The sequence below is a fragment of the Trichomonas vaginalis genome, chromosome VI (assembly GCF_026262505.1).
Source record: "Trichomonas vaginalis G3 chromosome VI, whole genome shotgun sequence".
Taxonomy (NCBI): domain Eukaryota; phylum Parabasalia; order Trichomonadida; family Trichomonadidae; genus Trichomonas; species Trichomonas vaginalis.
In genome coordinates, this window is record NC_067208.1 from 8,960,128 (window position 1) to 8,982,858 (window position 22,731).

At 28.5% G+C, this 22,731-nt stretch overlaps 10 protein-coding genes across 10 annotated transcripts; 6 read left to right on the top strand and 4 right to left on the bottom strand.

The window, feature by feature from the left end:
- Positions 1-445: 445 nt before the first annotated feature.
- TVAGG3_0831940 (uncharacterized protein) lies at positions 446-1,637 on the bottom strand (the record flags this gene model as incomplete). Its single annotated transcript, XM_001323618.1, has 1 exon — positions 478-1,491. The coding sequence occupies one exon, from the start codon at positions 1,489-1,491 to the stop codon at positions 478-480; it is 1,014 nt and encodes a 337-aa protein (XP_001323653.1).
- Positions 1,638-3,916: 2,279 nt separating this feature from the next.
- TVAGG3_0831950 (glycosyltransferase family) lies at positions 3,917-5,728 on the top strand (the record flags this gene model as incomplete). The annotated part of the gene is made up of 1 exon (XM_001323619.1): positions 4,004-5,374. One exon carries the CDS (start codon positions 4,004-4,006, stop codon positions 5,372-5,374), a length of 1,371 nt encoding a protein of 456 aa, XP_001323654.1.
- Positions 5,729-6,119: 391 nt separating this feature from the next.
- Positions 6,120-6,824, top strand: TVAGG3_0831960 (uncharacterized protein; the record flags this gene model as incomplete). The annotated part of the gene is made up of 1 exon (XM_001323620.1): positions 6,120-6,824. The coding sequence occupies one exon, from the start codon at positions 6,120-6,122 to the stop codon at positions 6,822-6,824; it is 705 nt and encodes a 234-aa protein (XP_001323655.1).
- Positions 6,825-7,128: 304 nt separating this feature from the next.
- On the bottom strand, positions 7,129-8,289 carry TVAGG3_0831970 (uncharacterized protein; the record flags this gene model as incomplete). The annotated part of the gene is made up of 1 exon (XM_001323621.1): positions 7,268-8,281. The coding sequence occupies one exon, from the start codon at positions 8,279-8,281 to the stop codon at positions 7,268-7,270; it is 1,014 nt and encodes a 337-aa protein (XP_001323656.1).
- A 2,014-nt stretch (positions 8,290-10,303) lies between these two features.
- TVAGG3_0831980 (RNA polymerase II transcription regulator recruiting protein) lies at positions 10,304-10,996 on the top strand (the record flags this gene model as incomplete). Its single annotated transcript, XM_001323622.1, has 1 exon — positions 10,304-10,996. One exon carries the CDS (start codon positions 10,304-10,306, stop codon positions 10,994-10,996), a length of 693 nt encoding a protein of 230 aa, XP_001323657.1.
- A 26-nt stretch (positions 10,997-11,022) lies between these two features.
- TVAGG3_0831990 (protein serine/threonine kinase protein) lies at positions 11,023-11,996 on the bottom strand (the record flags this gene model as incomplete). Its single annotated transcript, XM_001323623.2, has 1 exon — positions 11,037-11,972. One exon carries the CDS (start codon positions 11,970-11,972, stop codon positions 11,037-11,039), a length of 936 nt encoding a protein of 311 aa, XP_001323658.1.
- A 439-nt stretch (positions 11,997-12,435) lies between these two features.
- TVAGG3_0832000 (ribonuclease inhibitor domain-containing protein) lies at positions 12,436-13,119 on the top strand (the record flags this gene model as incomplete). The annotated part of the gene is made up of 1 exon (XM_001323624.2): positions 12,598-13,119. One exon carries the CDS (start codon positions 12,598-12,600, stop codon positions 13,117-13,119), a length of 522 nt encoding a protein of 173 aa, XP_001323659.1.
- Positions 13,120-13,576: 457 nt separating this feature from the next.
- On the top strand, positions 13,577-14,788 carry TVAGG3_0832010 (uncharacterized protein; the record flags this gene model as incomplete). The annotated part of the gene is made up of 1 exon (XM_001323625.1): positions 13,577-14,788. The coding sequence occupies one exon, from the start codon at positions 13,577-13,579 to the stop codon at positions 14,786-14,788; it is 1,212 nt and encodes a 403-aa protein (XP_001323660.1).
- Positions 14,789-20,480: 5,692 nt separating this feature from the next.
- On the top strand, positions 20,481-20,722 carry TVAGG3_0832020 (uncharacterized protein; the record flags this gene model as incomplete). Its single annotated transcript, XM_001323626.1, has 1 exon — positions 20,481-20,690. The coding sequence occupies one exon, from the start codon at positions 20,481-20,483 to the stop codon at positions 20,688-20,690; it is 210 nt and encodes a 69-aa protein (XP_001323661.1).
- A 308-nt stretch (positions 20,723-21,030) lies between these two features.
- TVAGG3_0832030 (uncharacterized protein) lies at positions 21,031-22,655 on the bottom strand (the record flags this gene model as incomplete). The annotated part of the gene is made up of 1 exon (XM_001323627.2): positions 21,031-22,371. The coding sequence occupies one exon, from the start codon at positions 22,369-22,371 to the stop codon at positions 21,031-21,033; it is 1,341 nt and encodes a 446-aa protein (XP_001323662.1).
- Between the last annotated feature and the right edge of the window lie 76 nt (positions 22,656-22,731).

The following is a 22,731-nucleotide window of genomic DNA, read 5'->3' on the forward strand; positions in this document are numbered from 1 at the left end:
TTTTAATTCATTTAAATTTTCGCCTATGACCGTATGCCATAAACTTTGAAATTGGGGGTTTACATGGGGTGCAAAAAAAATGCAAAAAAAACGATTATTTAAAATTGAATTTGCACATTTGAAAAATTATGGGTTTGACTATTATAAATAACCAAATCCGACAATTTCATATACAAAAAAACTTCATATACAAAAAATACATACATCTTTTGACTACAAGATATACAGTTTTTGCTTGTTTTTTTGTACTTGTAGGAAAACCTGAAATTTGAAAGACTTCATTTCAAATTTACTAGTCACAAAAAATCTTTCACGTAAAATGATTCAAACAAAAAGAATCACCAATCAGAGAAATAATTTCCATGAGAAATTCGATGTCATTATACGTTAAAGATGAATCTAGTAAGATATCAACTCTCAAAAAATATATTTTGTTCAACATGAAATAAAAATAAAAAAAAATTTTATTCAATCTTTTTATGAAAATAATGTAGGTAAGTTTAATACTTCAGCAAATGATGTTTTATAAACATTTAATGCAATGTTTTGGATCTGATCAATTTCATTTTTGTTACCTTCTTCTTTATTTTCATGATCATATCTTTTGTATGATCTGATTACATTAACTTCAAAATTTGGAAGATTGATATTATCATTTCTATAATAAAAATAATATGTATCAAAACATTTATCTGTTGTATAATGAGAAATAAATGAATCTAATGGATCAACTGAATTAATATTGTTTGGATAATCACTTACTTCATTATCTTTAAAATAACAATGATTAATATTTGGATTTCCATAAAATATTTTATTTCCTTTATTATTCATAAAACTGCAATCTAAAAATGTACATTGATTATCACAATATATTATTCCATTATCACTTCCTGTATATGTATTACTTAAATAATTGCATTTTGTAATTTTAAATGTTCCATCATAATTAAACATTCCTGCTTCTTCTTTAGATGATGTATTGAATGCTGTTGTGAGATTAAGAATTCCTGTTCCTGTTGGAGATTGAATAAGATATGCAGCATCTCTAGTAATTTCGTGATTCAATGTATTCATATTACTTACTTGGATGTATCTTTCATAATGATAAAATGCAATTCCTATTCCACTGCATGATGAAACTGATGATTCAAAAGCATAACTTCTTTCAGAACTAGCGTATCTTATGTAATATCCACATCCAAATGAAGTTGAAGAAGAATGTGAACAACAAATATGAACTAAAACACAGTCAGAATATGCGATATAGAAAGATCCACCTCTTTCTGTGGAGCTGTTGTTGTAAAATGTACATGTTTCAAGTAATACTTTGCTATTGGAATTAAGGTAAATTGCTCGGTTTTGATAATGAAAAGAAATTATTGAATTATGAATGTAAAAATTGCCATTTGATGAAATGGTTTCATTCTTTGTTTTTTCTTCAAACTGTGAATCTTCGTAATAATCGGAAAAGCTTCTTTCAAGTTGCATAAAACTTTGAATTTTGGATTTTCTTGTTGGAATATCATTTGCATTAAGGGTTTCGTTTTGCGAAAAAACGTACAATACGCAATTTCGCTAAAAAAACATTTAGCTAGCAATTTCGACCTTTGACTCCACTCAAGACGTCACTTTTTTAATTTTGTGGTATCATATTTTTGGAAAATCTTTATGAATATTATATAAAAAGTCTCTTTAATATCTATATTTCATATTTTTATCGATTTTTAAAGTTTTTGCGAAAAGTATTCAATTATTTTTGCTATTTGGTCGGGTAAATGTCAGATTTGCGACATTTTCTGATATGATATTCAGATTCTACGTTGATAATAATGCTTATAGAACCCTCTTGCTATTGTGTCAAAATTGCGAAACCGATAGCAAAAATATCTCGCAATATCAAAATTGAGATATTGAGTGAATTATGCATTATAGAGATTAAAAATCTGATTTGTGAAAACATCTCATCAGTTTCTAGCTAATTCAAAAATCTTTACTATCTTATTCGATTAAAATGAAAAGGGAATAGTTTCATTATGCTTTAAATGACAGCCTTATAATATAATCATAGTTTTCGCTCAATATGCAGCATTTTTTTTCGAAATCTATGGTCAATATCCTAAATACTGATTGCTTTGCATTCATATCTCTTACATTTTCTATACCCACATCACTATTCATTGCTATTCCTATCTTTTTCATTTTTGTTTGTTTCTCATAATTTCTCAAAAAACATGATAACTTGATATTTGTAAATATCATACTTTATAACGTAAATAAGAACTTGACCTATTAAGAAAAGCAGTAATGAAAAGAAAATCTGAAATTCATAAAAATTACAAGTTTCTGATGACAATTAGCTTAATTAAACCAGGTACAAGATTATATAATTGTATTTTCTATCCAATTATCCATATAATATCTTATCCAGAAAAAATAACTTGATCAATACCAAATGATTTTTTAACTAGTAAATAAAGTATTTTCTTTACACACACATTGTATATCATAGTTTTTTTTTGGTTTCGCAAAACATCCAAAAACAAATATGCTATAAAAGTGACAATTTTAGCAAAACGAAACTCTTATTTGCATGTATCCAATCATGATAATAATACTTATTTTAATACTCAATCTAAGCCGAGTGTCTTTTTAAAATCAATTTGACTTGATTTTTATTTTCATTGAAGTAAAAAAAATTACTTCCCTTTTCCAATTCAATTTTACTTTCTCATTTCGGAATTTATATTCACCAGGTTAAAATCCATATGAGAAGAGTATCATTGCAAGAGAGGCTTCAGAAGAATTCTTCCCTATTCAATCAAATGCAAGAGTACTATAAAGCTAATACATGTTCAGATCATTAAGGGTGCACAAGGAGGATTACGGTTTTTTAATCCTCCCTTTTTTCGAAAAAAAATCCTTGTACTTTGGGTACTTCGAAACTCGAAAAACTGCAAAAAAATGAACTTTAGTCCAAACGCTTTTATTCCTTAAGTACTTAATTGGCATGCAATTAAAATTTCTAACTTCAAAGCAATGACCAAAATTCAAATCACAATTTGTACTTTTCAACAGTTTAATCTTAAACAAAGTAGCTATCTCAAGCACAGCATCATTAGTTCTTGTAACTATCAAACCACTTTCTCTATTTTCCTTTTTATTATTTACGAAAATCTCAAACATTAGTTTCCTGCCTATTTTGTTATATGATTTATAAGTAAATATTACTAAACTGTTGTATTACTAAACAAATAACTTTTAATTGCTTATATTAATTAATTTTTTTATTTATATGAAATATGAAGTTCAGCCATCATCATTTTGAACGAAGAATTTCTAATTTGTTGATTTTATGAGTTTTCGGTGATTTTCGAAAAAAATATACGAATTATTTCATTTCCATCGGTTTTTACCAAAAATAATATGGAATATCGAATATATGCATTTTGTATAATTTATCATATGATTTTGAAGACTAAATCTCCACTTTTTAAATTTTTTTATCCTCCGAGTGCAGGTCATGAAATTTTTGGGCCTTTTTTAGGTCCTTGAAAAACGAGTTTTTTTGAAAATAAATATCATCATCATATATGTACCAATGATATGGTAAAAAGAAAAATCATGGCTCTCGATCAAAATAATGAGAAAAATAAACACGCTAAAATTTTTTCGAAAATCATGTTTTTTCGAGTGTTTTTCTAAATCCATCAAAGAGTTGATATTAGACCACCAAAGTTATATATGATATGAAGATACCACATGTGATTCTAAATGATGTATATTAATCGAAAAAATATATTCCTGTAAAGAAAAAAAATAAGTTTTTATTAATTTGGAGGATTAGCAAATTGATAGAACTCTCAGAAAAAATTGAGGACTTTTTAATCCTCGTAGTGCACCCTTAAAATTTAAAATTCCTTTTTTTTTATCTGATGAACTGTAAGATCAAAGTTCTTATAATCCATCCAAATTTTCATTATTATTCATGATATACATACTAATGCAGTTTTCATTCATAGAAAACAAAGATTTCAATTATTTTTACGACGTTTATCCTAGTATTCACGAATTAAACAAAGTAAATACAAACAAATCTGTTGTTATCGAGAATATTATTGAATCCACTGCATTTGAATACATTGATCGAATTATTTCATTTAATTTGACTTTCGAAAAACCAAGAACAGGTCTATTATATGGTTTTCTTAAGAATACAGAGTATATAAATAACTCAGATTACTTTAATCGAATCGATCTCGTTCCTAAATATCCAGATAAGAGTTTTATTGATTTACTTAACAATTTCCATGGAAAAATCGCAATCTACAAAGATGCATATGCTACCAGTTTTGGTGAATTTGCCATTGGTAACACAGTTATTCGTCCACCAGATGATTCAGGTCCTCAATGGATCAGAATGTTTTGTAATGGGAGTGTTGTTTTAGAGTGTGACAAAGCATGCGTATTTGGTCACGGCAACATGGGTAATTTCGGACATTTCATCAATGATTACTTATGTCCATTAGTTCTTCTTCCAAATGATTATTTACGCGATTGTGTTGTTGTCCTTAGTCACCGATGTGGAAGTTATGCAAGAGAATTCTTAGAATGTCTTGATGTTCGACAGTACTTTTTTGTTGGATTTGATGAATGGGTTTTTGCTAAACGATTGGCTGTTTGCATTGAAGGTCGCCCACATAACATGCATTTCGGAGTTCCTGTTCAGAATTTGCATGATAAACTGACGAATCATTTTAAATTGTTCAACATTGTTCCATCTCAGTATGTAATATTGAACAGGGCACATAATACAGACAGAAGCCTTGAAAACTTTGATGAACTCACAGACATGATAAAACTAAAATTTCCAACAGTCAAATTTCTTTTTTTATATGATCAAACTGGCTCTATTTCATCATATGCAAGGTTTTTCTCCACTATTAAGTTCTTGTTCACTACATCAGGAAGTAATTGCCATAAATGTATTTTCATGAGACCAAGAACAGTTTTTGTTTGCTGCAGCATCATCATGATGGACTTTGCAGCATGGGAAACAATTTTGTCATGTGACATCGCACTTGTTGTTTTCAATCACAGAGTTGTTCCATTGACAGGTCCATTCTCATGTGACATTGATATTTCAATTCGTGCTATCAAATCAGGTATTGTTAAATTAGTTATTTGTTATTATAGTATTAGTTTATACAACTTTTTGTACCATGATATCATTCTATGCAATTCGATCGGATGGAAAGCTGTTCATTTCTTGAAAGCATATAGGACCACTAGCATAATTCAAAAACCAATGGGTTTTGGTCCTAATACAGTTAAAAATTCTTACTTAGATAGATTAGAAAAAACTTATGGATAAGTAATAATGCAGAATGTTCAAATTATATAGTCAATTCAAAAACTATCTCGTTTTTCATCAAATATTTGGAAAGTTTAAAAGATTTTAAAAATCATAACAAATGCTTTCGATCCTTTTCAGTATCTCTCATTTAGAAAAAGGCAGTAATTCTTGCCTTCCAACTGCTAGTATTTCTTTGGTTTCATTTCTTGAGTGAGAAGTGACTTTATAAACCAAGATATCCAAAAAGAATGATGATCTTTAAAGAGAGGAAGATGCATTAATAATGTAAGTTATATTAATTTTTTCTGGAGTTACAAAAATTTTAAATTTTTGTTAAATATTTATATATATTGAATATTAAATGTATATTTACACGTTATTGAATATTCTTTTAAATTGTTTCCAAACAATTTTACGACTAATTAGAATCGATGAATATGAAAATATTTAATATTTGCATATTTCATGTCATTCAATTGTGTATACGCACTAATTGATTTATAAATTTTAAATCGTATTTCTCTGTTTAAGGGCAATTCAGATCAAAATCTCTTTTCTGAAAAAAAAAATAACGTACTAACTCCTGATGGGCATTTTGATTTTTTGTGTTAAAATATTATAATATATATTACTTATTATTATTCGAATCATAAAACGATTCTTAAAAACTGTCAGATCTTATTGTATTCGCTCTCAAAAAAATCGATTTTTTTATCGATAAAAAAACAATTGATTTCGGATCTAATGATTTTAAATTTTTGTAATGTTTCTTGGTGAATATCACCTATTTGCATACTCGAAACAGCAAGAAAAGAATGTTCTTCATAGTGATCAAGCCCCGTATAGTGTTTGGGAGACATTTTATCAAGATTATCCGAAATCAAATTATTACTCAGGTAAAAATGTTAAAGGAAGTGCAATCAATGGGGAATATTTCATATTCAATGCCATATTTCTTTCTGTTACAACTACAAGTGCAATTACTTTTTCTAAAGCAGGTATTAAATTTCTTGATTCATATAAATCACTTTCAAGTTGTAGCAGCAATACTGTTGGAGGGGCGATTAATTTTAACTGCGATAGTTCCATTGTTCAATATAGATCATGCGGCTATAAATCACAAACACGTGGAGATAGAGGACAACATTCATGCGCAATGTTAGTTTGGCAATCAAATAGCAAAAATTATGTATATGAGAGTTCTTTTATAAACTGCGGAAATACCGAGAAAGATGACACTAATTATATTTATCTTGGAAAACCAAGTGTTAAATCAATCAACTCAAGCTATTGTAAAGCTCGCTACACAGCAGGAATAACTCTTTATTTTAATACGGGAACTTTTACAATGACGAATTCATCGGTTTGTAATAATTCTGCAACGTGGTCTGTTATTATGTCTCAATCTTCAACTTATACATTTGGATTTTGTAATGTTCTTAGTAACACCCACACTGAGACAAGATAGGGAACATTCATTGTGATTAATAACCCTGTTGTTGTTGAAAACTGTTCATTCCTTTTGAATAAAGGACCCGGTTATGAATTTAGAGGAGGTACAATTACAATAAAAAATACATACACTGACAGAATGGTAACAAATGGAACAGTTATATTGCAAAATGTTCATAATGAATATATTGTTAACAAAATATGTCAATTTTCTTCCCAAAACTGTGAAGCAAAATATCCAATAAAGTTAGAAGAGAACTCAGATATTTATGATATTTATTATAAAAAATATTTTCGAAAACTTGTGTTTGTTTTGACTAATTACTAATAAACTGATGATAAACTTGCATATTGGTATGCTTTAATATGGAAAATATTGCATTTCCTCTCTTTCTATGACCATAGATAACATGCTTTTTAGAAGAAATATATAATTCTAAATAAACAAATGTATTTATTTTAATTTACAAAACTGAGTTCTTTTTCATCTTCCGAGTCAGTCGAAAGATTGATTTGATTGAATAAAGAAGTAGATCCTTGTGCAAGTAAGCTGTCAATTGATGGGCTCTTCTTTATTGGTGAATAAACTTCTGCGCGAGGAGAGAGTTCTTCTTGAGACAATGATCTCGTTGTGAGAAGTTTAGTTGGAGATGGTTGGTCAATTGCAATGTCAAAGTATGGTTCCGTTCTAGTGCGGCCAAATCCAGAAATTATCTTTCTTTCGAAGAAAATGTCAATACTTCTTTCAGTTTTATGATCTTCATCTAAAATGGAATCTATATCACGTATTGGAGTATGCATAGGAGAGAGCATTGATGAACTGAAGCTTGCAAAGCTATTGTTATCATCCTTTTCGTCATCTGATGAAGTTCCAAAGAGATTTTCTGCTGATTCTTGAGAACAAAGTTTAAAGCATTCTTCTGACATGAAATTATATTCGTTCTTTGTATCATCACTCAATGGTATTCGATTTATTATAACTTTGCTGTTTTCACTCAAATTTGAATTGCTAAATTTGATACAATTATCAATTTCTTTGGATTTGATGCGTAAAGTTAGCTGGCCAACAACATTATTTGTTGAAGGTTCGTATAAGTCTCTATTAATTGTGGTATATTGAAAAGAATTTAGAATTTCTTGTGTGTTTAACGAAAATTGATTGGTTGAAGCTATAACATTAGTTTCGTTATTTTCTAGTGTGCATATATCAATGCAATAATCATTATTTTGATCATTTATATTTTCAATTGGTACTTTAAATGTGTGATAGAACTGTGAAAACGAAGTCGTACATGTTAAGGATTGTGATACATCTGATATTAATTCATCACCTTTCATTAATCTGATGAATATGTTCTTATTTAACGAACTTTTTGGATTTTCCCCAGATATTACTTTAATTGTTAGTGTATGCTGGCTTTTCTTCCCAGGTGACAACATTTCTTTTGGGTTATCTGAGAGAAGAAAATCCATCAAGAAAAAAATTCTAAACAGGCGATATAAAAAAATTTATTCCCTGATTATAGCTTCAGTATTATTTAATGATCATGTAATCAGTAGAGCAAATAGAAAATGAAGAAGATGATATATGTGATTTGTTGATCATGCATGGCTAAGCATCACAAATGATAAATGCAAATGATAACTATTTCACTAATATGTATGACAATATAAAATAAGGTCAACATCTTTTTGTGTGTTTAAAAATCGAGTTTCTTCATAAGTGAATTTAAAATATCTAAGTTCGCATTAATAATTCGACGGAACATTGTTATTTCAACTAATTTTCAATATATGAGATACATCTTAACAAAATGATCTAATTTACATAGATTTATTCTGCTGGTTATGATAAGTCTATGGGATTTGAAATTGAATTATATTGAAGTTCTATGATAATCGCAATAATATTGAATTCTTTCCATTTTTAAGATTCGTGATAATTAATTATTAGATACAGTTAACAAATTTATAGCTTATTGAAAGTTATATAAGTGATTTTGAATTTTATATTAAAATTGACTTATATCCTCAAAGATATTATTTATTTAAGAATAATTAACTAGTTTTATCGTTCCAAAATTATCAAAAAATGTATTTTCCGGCTTAAAATTGATAAATATATGATTTTTATGGAATTTTTTATATTTTGCAACAATATGTACGAAAAAAAATAAAGTTAATTAACTCACTTTCAATGGTTTTGTTATCCCAAAGTTATTAAATGTTTGCAAATTAGCGCGTAATCTGTTAATGATTTTCAGGAGTATCAAGATTTCATCATTAATCAAGTAGGCAATGAGAGAAATGTTATTGGATGTAGCAATTTTAACTTTAAACTGCTACCAAAAATATGTTTCCTCATGAGGAATGAATCAAATATTATCTTTATTGGATTTTGATCTAAAACATCAGTTGATATTCTGAGTTAAAGATTAATTCATTTCATTTCTCTCCTAGTATTAATTACATCTTAATTTGGGTGACTGTGTATAAAGAATTATCAGATATATTTATCAAATTATAAATTAAGCAAATATATGGATTTCAGATCCACAGAATCTATAGACAATTAGAGGAGATATACAAACTGATATTAAAGTCAAATTCAACAAAATAATCTTTTTGTCAAATGTTAGATATGAATTTATCAAAATTATTATGTGATTCTATAATTGCATCAAAGATTCGGTTTAATAACTGGTAATTTACCTTTGTATTTCAATGGATCATTAATTTCGATTCAAGAGTTATCGTATTTGATTAATTATTTATATATCACTAGATATTACTTGTATATCTGATTTAAAAAGCATTTACATAAGTTACGATTATGAACAAAAAAATCATTTCAAAATTTATGTCAGTTGACAGACGATTAGAATGAAAAATATCCAGATAAATATTATAATTTATTAACGATGATGTGAATGAATATTTGTGAATTGAATCCTTTTACAATTAAATTTTGTTGAAGTATTTTTATTGTATTTTTATTAATAAATTAGTATTAATATAATAAGATTTCAAAGTAAACATTTCAATTTTTTTTCATCGTTCAAATCATTTTTCGTTTTTAAAAGAATTTTCATACAATATGAGACCATCAAAAATAAATTAATAAAATGTTTGTGAAGGTAATTTTAAAAGTTTCTAACGATCAATAAATTTTACATTAAATCATGATAATTTTAATAAACCCTCTGCAAGCAATAAATCTATATTCAAATTCAATTCAGAAAAAATTGAATTCCGAATTCAACTTGGAGAAAAAGTGGGTTAAAAGGACAGAGTATTGATCGCAAATAACTATGCGAATCCTTGCTTGTCAATCAAATGAATGGTCGAATTGTTTATCGCCCAAAAACGTGACAAAAGATTTTGTGATATATTCATCAGTATTATACATACATTTAAAAATTACAATATTTCATTATTAGCGGTTTCAATTGAGTGCATTCAAATTATGGGATTTTACGATTCTCAAAAATATTTATGCTTCAACAACTTATTAAACATGAAATTTCGAAATCTAATTACAATATCAGGGAGGATGTTCAAAGTCAGGCACTCCGAGCTCTAGAAGACTTCTATAACGATATCCAAAACTACCAAGATACAAAAAATGCTATTATGCGTCTCGGCATCAATGTTTCTGTGTTTGATAAAATAGCAAGGATAAAAGAATCATATTGCGAACCTCCATTATCTGATCAACATACGTATCAGCACCATCGTAAGGCGATTCCTTGGACAGAGAGCGAAGACGTTCGACTCATTGCCGCAGTATTGAAGTATAGTGCTAGCGATTGGAAAGTAATTGCCTCTTATGTAGGCTGTGGAAGAAATTCAAGCCAATGCAATTTACGTTGGAATAGAGTACTTAATCCCTACATAAGCAACAAATCATGGAGCCATGAAGAGGATATGAAGTTGTTAAGCGCTGTACAAATGCTTGGGAGGACTGCTTGGAATTCAATCTCTAAAATGCTTCCAGGAAGGACAGATGCTCAATGCCGATTACGATATTTATTTTTATCTCAATCAGGAGGTCAATCTCACACTTCTCGATCTACAAAGTCTTCTGAAAATTCGGAAGAAGAGACTGAAATTCCAAGAAAGCGTCGCCCATCGATTACTATTGCTCCGAGTCTTTCTCCTTCACCAATGTCATTTGGATTCTTTTAACATTTTAGAAAATATTAATAAAACTGTTTATATTATTTGTTTAATCCTCTCCTGCGAATGCAGCAAATTTTACAGCCGACTTTGCGGCAAGAAGCGCTCTACGAAGCTTCCTCTTAGCATTGAATTCACGAAGATGTGACTGAAGATCTGTAATTTCAACCTTAGGAGCGTTACCTTTGATCCAAGGGTGCTCTAAAAGCATCTCAACAGTGTAACGATCCTTAGCCTTTGCTTGAAGCATATGTGTGATGAAATCTTTGCATTCGTCAGAAATGCAGTCGAATTCAGGAGAAAAGAACTCGTAATCAGCGGCAACGACTTGTTCATATAATTCATAATCATCATCAGAGTCAAATGGCTTGTAACCACTGACTAAGTTGTAAACGATTACTCCAAGGGACCAAACATCAACAGACCAGTCATAAGGAACATTTTTCATGATTTCAGGAGCTGCATATCCTTCTGTTCCACAGAATCTCTTCATATCTTCTGAATTATCGATTAATCCACTAAGTCCGAAGTCTGCAATCTTGACTGTAGTATTTCCTTTCTCATCAATAAATAAAAGTAAATTTTCTGGCTTTAGATCGCGATGGATAACCTTCTTTTCGTGTAAAACTTTGAGTCCGATCAAAACTTGCTGGATAATATTAGCAGCTTCTTGCTCTGTAAAGCTACCTTTTTGGACAATATGATCAAATAGCTCGCCGCCGTTGACGTATTCCATGACGATAACAATTTCTTTCTTTGTTTCATACATGTCATAAAAGGTAACAATGTAAGGTGATTCGAATTGCTTCTGAATTTTGATCTCTTTTTGAATATCTTTCATCTCACATAAATCATTTGTTTTCGAAATTACTTTAATAGCAACTTTTTTCTGGTCTTTCAAGCTCTCACCAAGATAAACACGTGAGAATCCACCTTGACCGATCTCTTTGAGAATTTTGTACTTACTCTTCAGCTGATCCGTCATAAAATTGATTTTTCAATAAAAGTGTCAAATAAATTCTTGAGATGAAATGATAATTTTGTGGATAATTTGAGATTACACACTCTAAAACTCTAATATACTTTTACTCTGTCTGGCCCAAAATCATGTCACGATGAAGAATAAGTCGTAATTTCGGAATTAATTTGTTTCCTTTTGTTCTTGTTACTTAAATTCATTGTTTTAAATGTTTTGCTTGTCTACTTTCTCTTTCAGATCTGAAACATCTTTGAAATCAGTAAATTGTATTTGGTATTTTTTCCCTTCAAATCAAAATTTTTTCTCTTTCTCCAATTTTTTTTCTTTCACGGACAATAGATTTACGCTTATTGACAAAATTCTGCTTTAAACGAAAGCGTCGAAGAAAACACGCATTGATAATTCATCATGATTATCTTTTTTGCCCTAATTTACAAAGATATTGACTCAAGTTGCTACATAAATGATAGGAAAACACTTATCAAAGTTAATGATCCATCATTTGACCTTAGAATACCGGATAGATGCGAGATTATATCAAGTGATTGCTTTGAAGATATTTGATAACTCGATTGAGCAACTTCTTTTAAGAAAAAAACTTTACATCAAGCTTATTTACCAATAGGTTGTTATGCTTATCATCGTCAACATCCTCCTTTACAAAGATATTGACTCAAGTTGCTACGAAAATGATGGAAAAACACTTAAAAAAGTTAATGATACATCACCCTACCTTATAATATCAGCCAAATGCGAAAAAATCGCAAATAGTTGTTTTTCCAACCTAAAGTCTTTAGAATCTTTTTCATTTGAAGAAAACCCTAACTTAACAACAATTGAAAGATCTTGTTTTTCTTCTTGTTCCAATCTTCAAATTATTAATTTATCATCCTGCACAAAACTTACAACAATTTCTAATTATGCATTTTATGGTTGCAGTAAAGTTACTGAGATACTTCTACCAAATGGACTTAAAGAAATACAAAGTGATGCTTTTCAAAGTAATTCTGAAATAACAACTATTACAATTCCTTCATCTGTTGAAAAAATAGGTTCTAGGGCATTTGAAAAATGTTCTAAACTAACAAATGTTATTTTTGCAGAAGGTTTGAATTTAACTTCTTTAGTAAATTATGTTTTTTTCAGGAACTAAAATTACTTCATTTGAAATTCCAGAAAATGTCACAAAAATCGATGTAGATGCATTTAGTGGTTCCAAAATAACAAATATAACAATCAATCCATCAAACACTTATTTTTCAATCGAAAATAGTATTCTATATTCAAAAAATAAAAGCCTTTTATATTTTACTATAAACAAATCTTTGGAAAACATCGTAATTCCAGATTCTGTCACAACTTTGGGAGAAAAGTGCTTTTCTGAATCAAAGCTCACTTCAATAATTATTCCAAGTAATGTCAAAAGAATTGAAAATAATGCTTTCTCTAGTTGCAAAAATTTAATAAGTGTTACATTTTTAGGTTCTTTAGATTACATTGGTAGTGGTATATTTTCTGATTGCAATAATCTTGAATTCATTAATTTTCCATATTCATCAATGATTGTTAATTCATATACATTCATTTCAAGTAATAATCCAAAAGTAAATATGTCATTCACTCATAAAACTTTATTTTCTTCAGATGCAATTAAAAGAAAAACAAATGTGTATGTTTCATATCTGAATGAACAAAATCTTATTATTACAACAAATGCATTGATTATGAATTCTAATCAAACAATTATCTATGAATATTTGGGATACAACATCGATAGTATTACAATTCCTAACACAGTTAGAACAATCAAATCAAGTGCATTCGAAAACTCAACATCATCAATCAGTTTTGAACAAAATTCACAACTTTCAATTATTGAAAATAATGCATTTAGAAATTGTTCAAATCTAAATAAACTTGACTTTTCTTCAAACAATCATTTACAAACAATTCAATTTTCATCATTCAAAGATTGTTCTAATTTGGTTGAAATAATTTTTTCATCAACTAATTTATATATAAACAATAATGCATTTGAGAATTGCACTAAGTTAGCGAAAATGATTAATATTTTGAATATTCCAGATCAATGTTTTTCAGGATGTTCTAAACTTAAACAAGTTACAATTCGAGAAAATGCAAGAACTATCGGATTTCGATCATTTGAGAATTGCATTGCATTAACTAATATTATTATTCCATCAACTGTTGAAACTATTTCAGAATATTCATTCGTTAACTGCAACAAACTTAAATCAATCACATTCTCACAAGAAAATTCACTCTCTATGATATTTGTTAATTCATTTTCTGGATGTGATTCACTTCAAAACATCAGTAATTTCAAATCAACTAAATATCAATGCATTGATAATACTCTTTACTACCAAAATGAAACAAGTCTTGATCTTATTTATCATTTGAGTCAATCATTAGATAAAGTGCTAATTATCAATTGTACTATTATTCGCCAATATTCATTTAATCACAGCAACAACATTGTCAACATCAGTATTTTACCAGGCAGTGTTTCATTGATTGAATCATATTCATTCAACAACTGTTTGAATCTTAAATTCATCAACTTCCCTCTTAGTGTTGAAACAGTTGAACAAAATGCATTCTATGAATGCAGATCTATTCGATGTCCTCTTTTTATTGAGAACAAAACTACTGAATATCTTAAGATGATTGTCGAATCTGGTATTTCTCCATATCTTATTATTAAATGTCGTGTTGTTCATGGTTCAAACAAACTTCAATGTCTTCGAAGTTTATGTAATAAATCAGCTAAACTTTTCTTCCAACATCTTTCTAAATAAAAATAAAATTTCAAACTTTTCATACATCTGATGCTTTTCTATAGCTAATGTTCATCCTTGTTTCTTATTTCGCACTATATTTAAATAAATAATTTTATAGGTGATATTACATCATCCAATGTTAAATTTTGGTATTGAAGATGGAAAATTTAACTCATGTTCGAAACTAAATAGAATTGATTTACCAACATCATTACAAACTGTGAAACAAAATGCTTTTGCAAGTTATACTAATCTATAATTACGTTCAATTAAAATGCAAAAGTTAATCTTGAAGTATATACTATTTTTGCTGATTGTGTTTCATTGAGAACAATCCAATTTTACAAGAGCTATTGCATGTATATTATTATAGTGAAAATGATTTTACGAATTTTTATAGGCATATAAACCTAACACAAATGTTGTTGTGACATATTCTTATGATTATTACATATTCTGCAGGATTGAAGCTTATCATTTTCCTTCTCATATATTCAAAGATATCATGTATTCCATAATAAGATTTATGATAAGACAATTGTTGGCTGAAGTTATTAATAATCTTGAATATTTTTTGTCCTTTGTTGAAATATTATAGTTAAACATGTTACTGCATTGATAAAAACCTTGATTTTCTATTGTTTTCAGGTTTGGATTTTCTTCAAATGAAAAAGATTGTAGTGTTTTTAAATTTTTAAAGCATTCACTTGATATAATTTCGCATCTAGCCGATATTTTAAGGTCGAGTGATGTATCATTAACTTTTTTAAGTGTTTTTCCATCATTTTCGTAGCAACTTGAGTCAATATCTTTGTAAAGGAGGATGTTGACGATGATAAGCATAACGATCTATTGATAAATAAGCTTGATGTAAAGTTTTTTTCTTAGAGGAAGTTGCTCAAACGAGATATCAGATATCTCTGATTTGAATAGTTTACAACATAAAATTTATGTCCTTATTTTTTTTTAATCAAAACTATATGAATAATAACTACTTTTTTATAGTGAAATTGAAGAAAGTTCAGGTACATTTAAAATTACATTTAAAATTAATTTTTCAACATTTAGAGAAAATAAATCAACTAGTGAGTATTCACTTTGGTTTCAGAGTTGTTCTCATTCATTAAATCTAATAGTTTCTTGCGGCAACGTAATTGGAAATAAATGCGGACCATGCTCAAATCAAGTCCTATTTTGTGGTACTACCACAACTGATATTGATCATTCCATATTTTTAAATAACACTGCAATCAACATGTTTAAACAAGGATCACAACAGCATAAATTAACTAATTCAGATTCATTTGTTGATTCAGATTCAGCATTTATAAATTATTTTGCATGAGATGTCACATTTAAAAATCTAAAAGAAAATTACGATTTTAATACATTTTCTCATTTTTACACAGAAAATTGTTTCATAGATCCAAAAGTAATTTCATTACAGAAGGAGAGAGAATTATTATAATTATTGATTTTATTAAATTTCTTACAAAAATAAAAACTTGAAATCTATTTATATTTTCAGTATTTAACAGTGTATTTGTTCATTCTGAGTTCTCGCCGAAATGGTGTGGAGCTATGAACCATTTATATCGCAATTCAAAATGGTGCAGTAGATATCAATTGAAATTTAGTTGACGTTTCATTTTGCACCAAAGACAACCATTATAGAGTTAATGAATATCTTTGGTCGCAAAAAATAATATCATAATTTTTAAAAAGTCAAAATTATTTTAAAATTAGACTAATTCATGTTTTAAAATTATCAAACATTTGGATTAACATGAAAACTAGCATCACAGCAAATGTAAGTATATTTCCAACTAAAAAGCAAATAAATAATATAAGGAGAGATTGTGCATTACGTATTATAGTTAAAGGTTCAAATAATTGATGATTCTTTGTTCTAATGTAGTAATAAATTACTAAATACAAATGATAAAAGAAGCAAATCGATTTAAAGAATATTGAATATTTCGAATAGAAAGCAGAACAAAATAGCACAATAAATATATATGTGTGTTGAAGCTGTAGTGGTAAAACAAATTTTTGGAATTTTCGACATTGATCTCTTGGGTTAACAGTATTTGTTTCTAATTCTGAAAGCTCCGTTACGAACGTAATATAAATGTATGAAGTTGATATTAGCAGTATGAGTCCAATCAAATCAAAAAACCACATTTGAAAATGATCATAAAATTTTTGTGTTCTTAAATTATCATTGTCACAATGTGTAATAACACTTCATAAAATTTTAAAGCGATTAAAATCTGTTACTTTTATTGAACCCAATTTCATCAATTTTTATGTCAACTAATCCACAAGGAAGTATTCCAAATCCTCAAACTGAGAGATTGAGTGATGATTCTGATACAGAGAATACTTCCAATCAAAATAATCTTTTAGCTAATACAGAAACTAGTAATTCAAAATATTTTCCATCAAATAAAATAAATTCATCTATCATTGACATACAAAATTTATTGTCAACACATGTTATACAATTATCCTTTGAAAAACTTATGAATTACTTACAAATTAATTATCCATATGATTCGTTATCTACTTATCCAATTTCCAAATACACGAAAATAGATTTTTCAAGCATAAATAAAAACTCTCGAAATAATGATTTGACGAATAGTTCTTCTCTATTTAAATCAACTCTTCATTCTCTTGATACATTTCATAAATCATGGGATCAATACTCAAATTATATAGATCCAATGCTATTCATTAAAGATCTGACCAATTTGTTCAAGAATAACTCAATTCCGTTTAATATTGATTTAGCTCAGTTTTTACTTGATTATTTTCATCCATTTATCAATCATATGAAGTCAAACACGCAAATAGATCTTTCAAACTTACAGTTATCGATTTTAGAACTTATTACTTCTATTATTTTAAAATATCCTTCTCAAGATACACGATTTATGGCCATTACTATGAAAACAATATTCGATTTTATTAGTATATGCCGAAATACCAATTATACAATCCAAAACAAAGTATTTATCTACCTTTCAAGAATTATGATAAATAGAATGAAATTATTACCAGAACTCGAGTTTTCTAATCTTATAAACGAATTTATATCAATATTTAATACAAATCATCCCTTGTTCAAGCTTTCTTACCAAACATTATTTCAATCAATTAAAGATTTCGATCAAGTTAAGTACGTGAAGTCTGTTTTGAAGACAAAATGTGAACTGTCAATAGAATTATTTAATTTGATTGACCAAGTATTATCCATACAACAAAATAATCAAAATTATTTCAAAATTTTTCAATTCCTCTTGAATACATCTATTTCTCAACCAGTCTGGAATTTAACAGCAACATTTTTAATTCAAAGGCATTCATGGTACCTTAATAAAGACAAAAAATGTAATTTATGGTTATTTTACTTTGTAAGAAGAACTCTTCAATGGACAGCTATAGCTATTGATTCACAAACATATCATGATTACATTTATTCGATTTTTCACCTCATGAAAATTTTATCTCAAATTTCACCAACAAATATCAAAAAAGAAATCGAAAAAGATATTTCAACACTGCTTTATAATAAGAAATTTAACCAATATAGTTCATTTTTTAATATTACCACCTATGATCAAGAATTTTTGGATGAAATTCAAGTTATTGATTTCGGTAATAACATTATACAATTCTTAACAGCACCAAAAACAAAACTTGGTCCAGAACAAGCAAAAGAATTGGAATACATTAAAAGATTAACATTGGTTAGAGCTGAATCTGCTTTTCTTAAATTTCAAAACAGAAAAATTGATTTTCCTAAAGCGGAAAATATTTCAAATACATCTTCTTTCTTTTGTATTGTCATTTCTATCTTGATTGTGATAGTTTTTCTTACAATAATTAGTTAACTCACCATTTTTAGTTTATCTCTAGAATGCTTCAATATAGGACAAATTCTAAATACCAATTCAGATATTGTTCTTCAGATACACAACCATTCCAAGAAGTAATTTACACTCTTTTTCTTCTGGCTCATTCGGTTGGCTTTCTATAATTTATACATATATTTTGATTCTGTCCACATCTTGAATTAAATGATCCAAATAAATTTCAGAATGCTGCTCTAGTAAGTTATTAAGTTGCAGAGATTATACATTCTCCTCAAAGAATTGTATTTGATGAATTTTAAATTGTTCATCTTTATTCTTTGAATCAAATCTTTTATTGCGATGATAAATCTTGTGTATGAATTATTACAAGACATGCTTTGAGATTTAACCCATGATATATGCTGACTATCAGCATCTAATCACATGGTTCAATATCAGAAGTAAATAACTATTTTGATGCTATTGATGATATTGTATTTTAATTTTATTATAATATTTTTAAACATCAAAACAACAATGAAGTATTAGAAGATGGTCACTACTATAGTTCAATTTGTTATAAAGAAGTATCATTCATTATTCTGATTCTAGAAAATTTCAATGATTGATTTTTGATTCTTAAATGAAGCTTTTATCTATGACAAGGTTTATATCTTTCACGAATAAGCATATATATAGCATACATACATCATTATCTATTATCCATTAAATCGTTAACGTACACTTCTTGTAAGCTTTGTATTTTTTTTTAAGAAATTGGGCTAAAAGTATATTACAATCACGAAATTGTTGCTGCAAAATATCATGGATACTTCTATTTACGTGTGTTCGAGCATAACCACAGTATAAGTCACTTACGGGAAATATTCCATTCTCTTACATCTCAACGAGAGTAAGTTTGTCAGTGATGACGGCAAGCGCCATTTTATCCTTGAGTACCCAACCAAAAACAAATTTAATTCTTGGTCTCAACTTCTAGATCCGTTCCACGACACAGATCGCACTATATCTCAAAATGCAACCGATTATAAACCAAATGAAATTCAAGCTGACTATTACGACAAAGATGAAAATTTGAAAAACAAACTCCATTTTGGAGGACTTGTTAAAGACCCCTACAATCATTCTTTGCTTGATGGACAACCACAACATGATTATTGGTGTTTTGCAATCGGAATGTATTGTAATTCCATAAATGAACATTTTTTATCAGATGGAATTCCAGGATTTTGCGAAGCAGAATCAAGAGTAAGATTATTCGCAAGAGTTAATTCAGTCGAAGTCCCTTTAGACTATTTATTCCATGATATTATGTGCTCTCAAAAAATTGTCTTTCATCCTATGCTTATCCAAGTGTTTTTAGTTTCACTATATGAACTCATAACTATTTGATACATTAAAATTTTATATTTTGAATTTTTTTTCTTCTTGAAAACCAGTGCTCAATACCTTGATACAATATTTCCCCTAAAGAATAGTAAGTTAGGAAATACTGTATTAATGTTTCAACTTCAACTTTCAAGAAATATATCATCTTATATTCATCAATGATAATAATTTAGATCTCATCTGAACGAATTAATTGCATTCTTGCTAATAGAGCATTTTGCAGCATCTGAACAGTGCCTAAGTAGAATCAATAAAGAATTAAAGGTGTTCGATCAAAATAAAAAAAAATACGCTAATAAGTTTTCGTATTTTCTATCTTGACAATTCCATGAATTTCAAGTTCTGAATGAAGCTATTTGAATTGGAATTTGACATGACATGAATTTTGAATGCGAATTTGGCCTTGATAAACGGTTTGATTTTATTACATTTATTGAAATATGGAATACGAATTCCAACAACTGCAAAATTTAAGAATCGGAGAAGATGCATTCAGATGCTACACTTTCCCAGAACGAGATCCAGCCGAAATAGCCAAACTAATAAGCCGTCCTTCACGGCCAATTACGCAAATTAGTCATAAATATGCTAACAAACCTGTTAGAACCATCCATCCTACAAGACATAATGATTTATACATCACTGATTAAATTGTTTGTATTAGTACATATTTTTCTCGGAATAAAAATACATTTTTTAAAATATTCTTTTAATTTATACTCAGAGTTTGAAGAAAAGTCATAATTCGTCAAGGTAATTGAACCAAAGCAAGCTAACTTACTAATTTTTTTAAATGTTTAATAAAATTATAAAAAATTGAATAACAGTTCTTTTGGACCCATTTCCTGTAATGTTGTCTTAATGAATCAAATGTTTCTTTACCAACAATTAACTAAACTTCAAAATAATGATAATTTTTTTTTAAATATCTAAGAATTTTGATAAAAATACTAATATATTTTATTTAAATAGTTTTACATTGACAATTGTTTAAAGATTACTTCTTACAAATTCAATTGCTTCCGAAATCGAATTATTTGGAGTTAATTTCGTCAAACAGAGTTCAAATCCCTTTACAAACTTAGCAGCCTCTTGTTCTGTTGAATCTCCAAGCATGTAATAGTATGTTCCGCATAATTCCGACTTTGATGGAGTTATTAAGCAATAAGAAATGAGAGAAAGCCATTTGCAAGACAAGCAACCATCAACAACAGTATCCAATGTTATGTCATCAATGATATCGCTGGATTTGATGACTCCATTATAATATAATTCAATTCCTGATCCTGGAGGCAATTCTCCTTGTTCAAATGATTCAACAAGTAGTTTATTCATGAGTGAATAGTATTGGAAGTGTTCTCCAGCATCTTTTGCTTTGTTAAAGCTTTGAATTATTCTTTTTGTAACATCACAAAGTTTTTCATTGGGTTGGGCCTTTGTAAATGCATCAATATAAGCTAAGAAGTATGCATATGCGAATTTTCTGTATGCTTCGTTCCTTTTTTCGTCATCTGTTAAATATTTCTTGAAATACTGTTCTGTATATGCTTTGTTTGCATTTGGAACAGTTCTTGTATTAATAGGAATCGAACATCCCATAGAATATTGGTTTTGTGATGGGTTTATTGCGGCAATTGAAATAATTAAACCGGCAAGCTGAGTTTCGAAGAGTTTTTCATCAGAAAGGTCTGTAACATCGCAGTATTTTATGTTTTCTATAGGAATTCGGAACTTTAATGGTATTGTAAAGCGAGATGGCTCAGTTGCAGTTGATGTAGTTATTAATCTCGAAATATTAGGGTTATTAGCACAGTAATACTTCGCTGATTTATGTGTGAGTATTTCTTGTTCGAAATATTGTGTTGGATTGATAGGAATTCCTTCTAATTGAGAAAATTCAACTGATTCATGCTGTGAAATATCATTAGCGAGTTCTATGCCGAACCTGAAATCTCCCATTGCATGGTTTAACTGCAGAACTATAAAGTTAGCTATTGTACCGATAATTCCTAAAGATTTTTCTAATTCAAAAGAAGCGTTTTCTTTCATCCAAGTTGTCGCTTCAGCAATTGTCTTGACAGAGCTTGGTATTTCGATTAATGTTGGATTTTCTAATCCTGACGTTAGTTTGTTATCTTCAAATTTGATTCTCAATCCCATGCAGCGCTTTTGGATTCTTGCTATTATTGTTTGAACATCCTTACTGTCATGAACAACAATACCCATTTGGAGATAGCATCTGGCAAATAGCTGAAGACATTCGAGACCTGAAACTCCTCTCACTTCCATTTTTTTTGCTTGATGAGATGAATTATATGAAGAATTGATCATACATATTAGATTTCGCAAAACTAAATGATAAATAGCACATCATGTTAAAATTGACCCATAATTCCATAAATTCATCAATATTGTTTGCTAAATTCTAGAAAAGAATCATAAGGAAGACACAGAATGGTATTAAATCATCTGACAATGCTTGACAATAGCATTATCTGTATTCAAATTGAAGCTTTCAAGGGGAGATTTTCTGTTCGATAATAACCTTATTAAAACAATATTTTTTTGTTTGGCCGAAGATTTAATTAGAATAAATTCGAAAATCGTAATATCCACATATCAAGGCATATTTCTCTAATTTCCAAAGTTTTTTTATTCAATTCAATTTATTTTCAATCAATTTTCCTACAA